This window comes from Centruroides vittatus, unplaced genomic scaffold (assembly GCF_030686945.1).
Source record: "Centruroides vittatus isolate TY-2023 unplaced genomic scaffold, ASM3068694v2 scaffold_769, whole genome shotgun sequence".
Taxonomy (NCBI): Eukaryota; Metazoa; Arthropoda; class Arachnida; order Scorpiones; family Buthidae; genus Centruroides; species Centruroides vittatus.
The window spans coordinates 3030615-3042645 of NW_027122717.1; the positions used below are offsets into that span (position 1 = coordinate 3030615).

The window sequence follows — 12031 nt, forward strand, 5'->3', positions numbered from 1 at the left end:
CGAACGTTTTAAGTAATTCGTAATATCTCATTCGAAAGGTAATTGTTTTCTTAGATAGTGTGCAAAATTTTAAGATTTTGTATAAAGCAGTTGCCGAATATAGGCAATTGAAAAGTGCAAACGTTGACAAAAAAGCTGTATTTTCTTCTTTTTCATTAGGTCCTGTACATACCCAGTAATTTCTACACCAGACACTTTCTACACCCAGTAATATTTTTCTGCGCGAGCAGAAAAAAATTACTGGGTGTAGAAAGCTTAAATTTTAAACTTAAGCCCTTTCTCATTACTCGTGAGGTGTTAGCGAAATTCCCGGTCGATAGGTTAAAGTTCATGGAATTTCCCAAAGCGCTATTTCAATTTTATAAATTAATTTTATCCCGATTCGAGTTAACCAGGTTCCACTGTATATTATTTGTAAATTAGATATATTACTCGGTGTATAAAATTTTTAAAATTATTTTACATGTTTAATCCGAAAATTGTTTATAAAAGATTAAGAGAACTATACCAAACAGCATAGAGAAATGTGAAATTTCATTGAAGAAATAGAAAAAAATTAATAATAAATAAAAGTTAGTAATACTTAAATTCAAAAAATGATTATAAATAGCTTATGCAAAGTAGATTAATATTTTAAATTTACACAAAGATACTATGCTAATAGATACGAATAGAAACTACTGATACTATACTAAAAATACAAATAGAAAGTCGCATTTTAAGAGTAATCTTCCAGAAAGTTTCTTGTACTAAAACGTGCATTAGGAAATCATATGAAAGAAATTAGAAATATCTCGAATGTCATCGTTTCAATGAATCATTATTGATGATTGTTGAAGATTGTTTATTGGCTGCAATTTAAAAAAAAAAAAATTGTAGACTTATAACTTTCCACTGTGTCCGTCCGTCTGTCTTTCCTTAATCTCAAGAACAAAATTAGATAGTTGAAATCCGAGACAACATGTGAAAAGCTTAGGAGCATAAAGCCCTGATTGACTGTATACGAACAGCCGGTTTGCCCCGAAGTTCCGTTATTTCAATTCAAAAGTTTTTCCCTGAAAGCAGTTAATAGATGATGGGCACGACTCGATTGTTAAATAAAAAGTATGATGTATAGGGGAAAGACACTACTACTAATTTGAGGTGGAGAGCATATATTTTACATCAAATAAATTAAAAATATTATTAAAAATTGCAGCCCGGCATTGTGACGATGTCACAATAAATAATCGCTTGTTCTTAACTGATGTTTCTTGATCCTCCTCAACTTTCAATAATGGATTAATTCTATTATACTATTAATACTTTGTTGTTGTTATGCGTATTAAAAACAACAATAAACAGCATAGATTAAGTTAGTATTAGCCGATAAATTCTAGCTTTATCGATTTTAAGGGCTATAGCAGTAACATGTATGTGCTGAACACGCATGAACTTATTTTGTGTTGCTGATAGCCATACAAAATAAGTTCATGCATGTTCATTATAATATTGAATTGTCCTACGATCAAAGGTAGAGTAAACTTCGTAAATTATTTATGTTATTTTCTATAACATAACATTACAGTTCTCATTTAACATAATTTTGTTAGATTTAAAATAATTCGCAAATAATAACAATCATTATATGACCAAATTTTAATAAATAATCATTGAATTGAATAAAATATTTATTTTGTATAAATCAGCTTTAAATTCACAGAATTATTTTTTCTTCGTAGAATTTGTCATTTTTAAAATTAAGGTGCGTTGCAAAAGTTTAGGTCCACACCATTCAGTTAAGCAAACATAACCCAAACACAAAGAAACCAACACATACATTTATTTGTGCAGGTAGCAGAAACATGTAAAAATAATACATTATTAAACTAGCATATTATTAGACGACTGTAAATGCATAAACACACAAAGTGAGATAATCCATGTGTTGCAAAAGTTTAGTTCCACCACATCCCCAGGAGAAGTAATGATATGAACCTACGAGTTAAACGTTACAAACTATTTCATGCGTGTTAAGAGTGAAATTATCATACTGGTGCAACTTTGAGTTGTATGATTTGCTTGATATAACGTTTATGGAAACATGGGTCGTGGCAAGGTGTTATCTGCCTATGAGAGAGACAAGATTGATGCATTGAAGCAGCAAGGGCTATTTAACAGGGCCATAGCAGAACGGATTAATCGGTTACATAACGTGGTGAACAATTCTGTACGTAACCAAGAGGATTACAACCAAAAACCCTGTTCAAGACGTCCACGAGCACTCAGTGAACGTCATCTTCGACGGGTCGTAAACACCCTAAAACAATCAGGATCGTCACTCGGACAGTTGGCACGTGATCCAATGGTTAACGTTCATGTCAACCGTATCAAGAGCTGTAAGGCTCAACGGACGACTGCTGTACAAGAAGAAGAAACGTCAGCCCAGATTAACATCAGACCATAAGATAGCACAGGTAAAATGGACTAGAAAACATTCAAATTGGAATACAGAATGGAGATGAGTAGTATTCAGCGACGAAAAAAACAATTTAATTTAGATGGTCCTAATGGCTGGTGCTACTACTAGCATGATATCAGAGAGGACAAGACTTTTTCCATACGCCAAATGGGAGGAGGATCAGTAATGGTCTGAGCCGGATTACAACGGGATACAACGGGAAGACTAACATCGCATTTTCGAGTAGGCGTATGAAGGCCGGAGACTATCAAGAACTGTTGGATGTGCACCTCCTGGCATTTGGAGAGAGGGTTGGGACGACCATTCTAGACATTCCAACAGGAAAACGCACTAATCCATGTAGCACACACTACATGGGAGTGGTTCTTAGACAATGATGTGCATGCAATATAGTGGCCTCATACTGTAATTCCCGACTTTAAGTCAAGATGTGCTCCAGCGACTTTTAGACAGCATGCCTTAATGTGTTTTTGACATTGGGGTGCAAAAAGGAGTTTCTGGAACAATAATATGTAATCTCAAACGGTGGAACTAAACTTTTGCAACACATGGATTATCTCACTTTGTGTATTTATTCATTTACAGTCATCTAATAATATGCTAGTTTAATGATATCATATTATTTTTACATGTTTCTGTTACCTTCACAAATAAATGTATGTGTTGGTTTCTTTAGATGTGTTTGTATTGTGTTTACTTAATTGAAAAGAGTGGACCTAAACTTTTGCAACCCGCCTTATGTATCGTGTGTTTTGAACTGATTGTTTATTTTGTAATTCGAAAAAATAATTTTAAACTACAAATTAAAATTATAATTTGCAATTTTAAAAATTTGTTGGATTTCTTAATTGTTTGATTAACTAATAAGGATGAGGTACCCACACGTTTAAATAGATGAAGAGAAAGAACAATGCCTCACCACTACACATAAATTATGGAACTCTGAATCTCATGGAGCGAAACTGTACTAAGGGATGGTGTAACTATTTTCTATTCTTCCTTTCCCTTTATATCTTATTCTCTAATGGAAACATGGTAACTGTCAGTTGAAACTTATACAACTATACATATAGTTATAAAGGATAATAAAGTTGGTTTTATTTCATTCCAAATTGACAGGTTCGCAAAACATGATGTGAATAATGAAAAATGATATCAAAATAAACTGGAAAGACAGAAAACTACTGATGTTTGCACATTTATTTTACACACTTAAAATGACTGGAAGCTTTGGATTTGGATTGATGGGATAAAGAAATAAGATCTGCCAATGGGAATGCCTTCCGGAAAGACTTTATGAGAAAACTGGCTCCTATTACACACGTGAAGTAAACCAGAAAAACTCCATGCGTTTGCCAGTTGTTGTTGTTACTCTACAGGCTGGCAAACGAGCCCTTAGAGCGCGGTACTACGGGTCATACTCTCTTGTGTGTATAGCGTAGCTGGCCATGTGCCTTTGGATTGCACCTTTGTATTTAACTTACCTTGTTATACATTTTTACTTTTGGTTATCAGGCTATGCGCGACTATTGTTTTACGTTCAAATACGTACTTATCTTTGTAATTATTGAATTTTATTAATAAAAAGCTTTTAATCTGGATCTGATGAAATACACCAGCCAAATAACTTAGTCGCTTCAATATATTAAACTGATACCTAATCTGATCAGAAAGTCATACTAAAGTTTCCTTCAAGTTTTTTTTTTCTGTTTAATTTAATAAAATGTCTAGGACTCCTTATCGTCCTTTCTTAAATTTGCCCCTGTGAATTGCCAATCCACGACTAAGTACTAGTGTTCAATGTTTTTATTGGCACACTAGTGGCCCGTAGGCAACAAGTCAGAACTGTAAACAATTGCGGTTTTTATCTACAGATTACACCTATCAAATTACAAACCTATAAAATTTTCATAAATTTATCTACGAACTTATCAAGAATTATCATCTATTTTGCCCCAAAATTAATCCATAAAATAAAAAAAAAATAAAATAAATTTAGGAATAACAATCTTAATTATTTATATCAAAATTTTTCTTTAATAAATTGTAAAATTCCTTAAATGTTCTTTACTTTTTATGCATTTCAAATGAGCTTTTATAAACCGGTATATGCAGATAACAATTTAAAAATGTTTTTCCTGCTTTAATTTTTAATTATTTCAATTGGTTATATTTAAAGTAAATTGTCATTGAGCTTTAACTCGATGATAATTTATATTTTATTACTTGCTTTATTAAATGCTCTTATCATTTTAGCATCATAAATAAATCAGTTTAGATATAATCAAAATAACTTAATTCACGCAAAGGACATCGATCCAGAAAGAAGAGATTTAAATATAAATGAAATTTCAATTGATTTTGATAGCTCTTATATAAGTTAGAAGTAAACGCAAATATAATCTCTAACTTTTACATTTATGAATCATCAGAAAAAGATACATTATTTCATTTATTAAAATCAAAATAAAGAACAAAATTCGGTTGGATGCATCTTAAATTTGAGATATTCAAAAATCTGTATGAGAATTTTACCTCTTTCCGTTTTATTGTAATCAGTCGGTTGCAGTTATCAAAATTAGCAGGTTTCAAAACATACGAGCTTGAAAATGCATAAAAACGAATTTAAAAATTTCGCTTCTTATAATGCGAATTTTGTTATTGTCTTCATTACCTTGTACAGGCACATAGGCCTTTTTAAGCTCTCTTTTCGTGCTATCAGCCTCAACATTGGTTGTCAGTATGCAATTGTTATTAGTTATTATAAATCTTAACCAGCGTTTTAAACATTAAACGTTAATCGTTTTAATCGCTACTTGCATCAAATATAATACTTTAAATTGTTAGCGTTATTCTAGGTGTTGTTGAAGTTCATACCAGACAAAATATTGGATGAATTACACACCTTTAAATTGTATTTTTAAATTTTTAAATTCTAGTTTTACTTACTTATCCTACTTAAGTCTATCAGTCGATTATTGTTATCAGTTTAAAAGAGTTTCGATCATTCTAATTTATATAAGAAACCAGTCAAATAAATTTTGATATCGTAAATGTTGCGTGCACAATAAATCAACATGCAATACTCCCAAATGGGTTACTATTGATGCAAGGAAATAGACATACCGGTATGTATTACATCAATATATTTTATTTCATGAAATTATTCTTCTAATTCTAAACTGTTAATAAATCGTTAATGTTTCTATTATTATCTAAACATTATGATTAATTTTTAATCGATCGATCAAACTAAAAGCGCATTTTAGTTTTGTATACGTCTAATTCTAAATATATACACTTGCATTCGTTTTTATTGTATTTTGTTTAGTATCTGGAAAAAATATAGTTTACTTTTATGTTATATGAAAGTATAAATACCACCATTTTAGTTTACTTATTCTAATGAAAAAACCTTCAATTTAATCAGGAATATTGATGATTTGCCAATAATCCATAGTTATATAAAAATAATATTGATATTTTCTTTAATATTATGGATATAAACAGTTAGTCAGAGATGTTCATATCTGAGATTTCTATCTTTTAGTCCGTATATTCAATATTTTTTGTATATGGAACATACACTATTCATATTATGAAAAATTATGATGATAGAAATGAAAAATGTTCATTTTTAAATCGTCAATAATATATAGAAAAATCTGTTGTTTTACTCAGATGTTTATTACTTCTCTGTTACATTTTCCCTTATAATGGGGTCGGCAGCATAGAGAGATAGAAAATAATAGGCTTATTGCCTGTTAAAATAGCTTTAATACAACTGAATAAACATTTCAATGAAACGGGCTATCTCATTGACTTGATTATGTAGCTATATTAAAGCTGCTCTACCAGGCAACACTCCCAATGATTAAGCCCATTATGAACGAGCTCAATTCACAGTAATAGGACTGACTGTAGTAAGTAATATAGTTTAAATTTGCTGGCGTTAATCAATCAAGCATGGATTTATTATTGTCTTATAATAAAATGCAACAATATATTTTATTATATTAAACAGAAATAGTAATTTTAATATTGTAAAAAGTTACTTACGACTTTGCATGAATATTGAGCACGTCTGAGTATCATGTGGAAAATAATGCAAATCCATATTACAACTAAAAAGTTGGGTTATTCTGAAATTAGATAATAGTTTTTAATAGAATTCATACATAAGTGTTAACGATAATCAAAAGAATATGTATAAAATACTAGATCCAAATAATATTACATTAATTGTCATAAACAAATAATTAACATTTCAAAACTTAAAATATTTAATTTAATAACATAAATGGCTAAATTAAAATGTATGAATATTACAATTTGTTTTAAAGTGTTTATGTGAGCAGGCCTTCTTAGTGTCTACAGGGCTGAAGAATATTTTAAAAACTCCTGATATTGTCTTCATACTGCATTCATTTCCTGTTTGGACTCTTGATTTTTTATATCAAATAGAAAAAGTGAAGTATTGTTCATACGAAAACTCTTCTGTTTGGAGCATGGAATTCCTGACTGATTTGAATAGGTTTAATACATTTCCTTTTTTTTTTTTTTTTGATAAAGAGTACTGAGAAATTTCATAGAAAAATAAAAAAACTATTGATCATTCAATTATTGTGAAGTTAGTGTGTGTCGCAAGATTTTGTTTACCCTCTTTAAAGCTTAATAACTCTTGTGCTTTATGTTGGAAATTTGTGAAATTCTGCAAGAAGATTTGTTTATTAGGGGCCGTCCATAAATTACGTAAGGACGATTTCGCCCCCCCGTGTAAGAAACCGTAACATTTTCTTTGATTCCCCCATCCCCTTCCTATCTTACGTAATATTAGGCATGATTTTATAGAAAGATTTTAACAAAAAAAATTTTTTTATGAAACCCTAAAAACCTTAGATTCAAAATATATAGGCCCTAATTATTAATTAGTTAATTAATATGTACTATTATTTATAAAAGACTTTATGTGAACAAATTTAAAAATATAAAAATTTAATGAATTCGAATGAACAGTTTATTTTAAGAACTTTATTTTTTAATTATTAACAATCTTTTTATTATTATCATCATTAATCAACGTCATAATATTCATTTTTATATTAATTTTAATTTTCAGAAAAGGACGCAAAATACTTTGACAGATCGACTAGCTAGTGCGCGTGTAACAGAAACGTCATACAAAATAAAACAAGAGAGAATAGAGAGAAACCACATTCCGTTACCATATTGATTACATCTTGGCTAAGGCCAAGAAAATAAACTACAAGCTGATAAAATGTGCTAGGTGCACCCGGGGACTAAATTATAAAGCTTGTAAAACTCTATATAACGAGGCAATACAATCAATGCTACTTTACGCGGCCTCTAGCTGGGATCATGTAACTAGTAAAAATTCAGTAGCAAGAAAATTACTCTCTTTACAAAGACAGTTTGCCATCAGAATTTCAAAACGCTGCAGAACTGTTTCTACTAATGCCTCTGATATTAGCAGAGCTCCTTTCTTTGCCACTATGTATCTAAACTACTACATCAGAACTACAAACATCAAGGCTCAATAACGGTCTCTACTCCTATCTACGGCTGTGCATATGCTACCACATTGCAATTACCCTGCTATCATCACCCTATAAACAAGGTTATCCCCAGGATACATTTAGTGTCATCTGCTTCCTCCATGGATAACCATGCAAACATTAATATCTACACAGATGGGTCTAAAAGCCCACTTCATGTCGGTTCAAATATCTGTATCTTCCTCCAAACTGTAACTTCCTTTTAACATATTTTGCCCAAAATATGTTAGAAGGTATACGTACCCCAACATATCAAGCTGAAGAAGATGCTGTCTACCAAGCTGTTCAGTAGATCACTTCACTATCAAACAAAACTCTGTCTATCAACATTTACAGTGATTCTCGGTCTGTCCTAAAAGCTCTACTAAATCCCAATTACAATAGCAATAAAATTATATATATCCAGCACCATATTAAAAATCTTGTAAATAAGATAACTTCTATGTTCCTGGCCATACTGGCATACTAGGGAATAAAAGAGCCGACTTTGAGGCTAAGTCAGCTGAAAAGGACACTGACTTGGACTACACTTGCATCCCTCTCTCACGTAGCAGCCTTAAAAGATATTCTTGACAACGCTATGCAAAAGTGGAATCAACAATGGTTGGGTAGTAAAACTGGTAGAATAACAAGACTTTATTTTCCTAGTGCTGAATACAGGTTCTCATCGCCATTTAAAGATTTAACGTTTGCTACTGCTCAACTTCTTACTGAGCATGGTAATTTTAGAAGCTACCTGGCGTTGTATCATTGCCTCTTGCTATTGCTCTACAGAAAACCTAGACACCGTCGACCATATGATCTATTAAGCATGTCCACTCGACATGCTTGTTCAGAAGCCACTTTTTGATGCTTTTTAGAATTATGTTCAAAATATATGGAAGAAAAGACTATAATTTCTAATTTCTACTTTTACATTTTAGTTTTCACTAAAAGCCGAATGCTAATTTTATGTTTACTTTGTATCATGTACAGTATAGTAGAAAACCGAAAATCGGAATCAATTGGGATTGGGGTTGTTCAGATTAGTGATTTGTTCCGATTACCGATTATGTACGAATAAATATATTAACCTGTCCGATGTTCAAATTTTTCTCCGTTGCGTGTCGCTTCGTGTTGAATTTTCGTCGATTTTAAGCCTAACGAAAATTTTTATAATAATAATCGAGGCTATCGTATCGTTAAAAATTATTTCTGCATTTTGTACAAACAAAATAAATATATTGAAGAATATAAAAACATAAAAATTATACTTTAGAAGTAAATTTAGTATCAAAAACGTTCGATTCAGCCAGACACAGTCCGACTGAAAATCGTTTCGATTACCGGCGATTCCGATTATCGGGGTTCCGATTAACGAGTCTCTACTGTATTTTAGTTTACATATTCTTAGTGTTATGCACCCATAGGAGTGGTTCACTTATTCTAATAAAAGAGAGAGAGAGAGAGAAACCATCACACGGCCTTTCTCTCATGATAAAAAATGTGTAGAGAGTGAGTTCGCTAGTGTTAGCCTATTATTCTATCACGTCACACGAGATGACGTCATTACAATGAGAATTCTTAATAGAAACCGTCAAATTAAAGCCAAATTCAAAACTCCACCACTCAACGAGATTAAAAAATAAAAATAAGAATATTACGTAAGACGAGATGTATTACCCCCTACCCCTGAGTAAGAAATCGTAAGAAATCCTTGACCACCACCCACCCCAAAATACCTTACGTAATTTATGGACGGCCCCTTAGGAGGATTGATGCTATTAAATTTTAGTGATTAAAGGTCGACGGGATGGGAAGATAAGGGGGTCGTGTGCATCCCCAGTAGGGTCAGATTTAAATTAATAACGATTTTATTTGTTATTAGCATTTACAATTTTTTTTTTTTTTTTTTTATAAAACTTATCCCTACCCTCAAAATTAAGCTTTTTGCCATTTTGTAATAGTTAAAAATATAACAAGTTTTTAAATAAAATATCATAACAGATAGTGCCACCAAATGTTGCCGGAAAAGTTAAGCAACTCGTTGATGGATTTTTTTCATATTCATCGTACGTTCGGCCAGACCCACAATGGGAGCGGCCGAATAGTGAGGTATTAAAAAGATTGGATCTAACACTTATAACTGATTCTCCATCGAATTACTGTATATTACGCGTAAATAACCATTTAATTTATTTATTTTCATTTCATTTTTAATTTAAAGTTCATTGTTAGATCTGAATGCACTTGTTTTTATAATTTTAAATAATATTTATAAGCAACTGTTTTAATAAAAAAATAATCCGAGCTTTCAGAGTAAGAATGGATTGTGTCATAGAAACATGATATAAAATGATAAGTTTCTATGGATACGTAATCAATAAAGTACAATATAAATACTGTGTCATTGTTTTTCTAAAAATACAACTAGCCTATACCAACAATAGAGTTGGCGGATGATCCTATTCATGAATTAAATATGCGCTTAGGCTTTTGAACTCAAAGGTTCCTAAAATATATACTAAACTGTATTCATTTTCCTCAAATTAGCTGGTATTTGAATGTCATCATATGTTAATTAACTACTCGTTACGTGGCTACTAATGTTATTTACTAAAGAAGTTATTATATGATAGAGACTGCGATAAAAAAAAGTTAGTTATAAAAATAATTTCTCATTTATTCAAATTTACGCATCATTTGTACTTGTGGGGGTTTAAGCCACACCAATGGGCTGGTCACACGGAGTTTTCCGGGTCTTCTCGCGTGTCTAAAGCATGTGTCCAAATCTTTCATGCCTAAATACGGACGAGTTTTCTTTAAAATTCATCCCAGGAGCGTTGCCTTGTCTCATCAACCCATCCTCATTACATGCTTTAAGTCTCATATCGGGAAAATGTAAGCTTCGTTTACTAAAGATGATTGATTTTTCATACTTATAGAAGCTGGAACATTTAATGGAACTATTAATGTTTTAGTTTGAAACCATTAAAGTTTTTAGAACCATAAACTTTTAACCATCTTCCAAACACTGGACTCTCAATTGATTTGGAATATTCTGTGAAAATGGATCCAATCTTCAACGAGAAATTAGAGTGCAGTTAACCTCGATGTTCCCCTTATATAACAAAGCAATCTATCAGTATAGGTGAAGGAGAAGGAGCAAATTCTAAAGATGAACAATATTATACAGTTGTTATATTATACGTGAGAATTAAATTCGAATTTAGTTTCGTTAAGACTGATCGTAGCCATTTTGATTAAGCAATATCTAGCAGATGGAGTTAAAAATTTGATGCATTTTCTGTGGAAAATAAATTAATATAATTATATTTTATATCTTTAATGAATAATGAACGCTGAGGTTCATGAAATATGTTTTAAAGTATTGATTTCTGTACAGACGAAGCAAAAAGTGAGCAAAAACAAGAGAACAGAAGTATGTCATGGGTTAAACTCTATGCCTATTTTAATTATGATCGAACTTGTACGTAAGCTAAACAAGTTAGAAAGACCTCACGCTACGAGGACCCTCACTTCCATCGTCACAAAATTAATTGAGCTCTGTATAAGTCAGAAAGTGTTTTGTCTTTGATCGAATTTTAAAGCAACAGCATGACCACTAAACGTGATATTTTGCAAACGTTCGATATCATGACAAAACCGGTATTTTGAATTTCGATCTATAGGCTGAGATATTCGAGGTCAAAGTTCGTCATGTAAAATCTTTGGGTCGATGGCGTTGAAGCTGGTCACGTGCGACATGTCACTCGAGTTTCCGATTTCTGTCAATTTAATGATCTCTACAATAATATTTTATTTTATATCTTACAAGTTAGATCAGTTTTAAACCTGTTCTCTCACAGTTTTAGTTTCATATGCTGCAGTGCTCATTTTCGTTTTTCTAGGAAGAGGAAGAATCTCTTATACGTTATAGATAAAAACTGAATCGGATTTGATTAACGAACGATCTGCCAAGGTGTGACCAGACAGTTGGCGAGGCTGGAAACCT

General features: G+C 31.6%; 1 protein-coding gene across 1 annotated transcript in view; it reads right to left on the reverse strand.

The window, feature by feature from the left end:
* The window catches only part of LOC136989769 (glycine receptor subunit alpha-2-like), a 40624-nt gene that overhangs the window by 14134 nt on the left and 14459 nt on the right, over positions 1-12031 (reverse strand). Inside the window, exon 5 of the mRNA XM_067288030.1 lies at positions 6521-6603. Within this exon, the coding sequence (XP_067144131.1) occupies positions 6521-6603 (83 nt within the window). The remainder of the gene's footprint in view (positions 1-6520; positions 6604-12031) is intronic.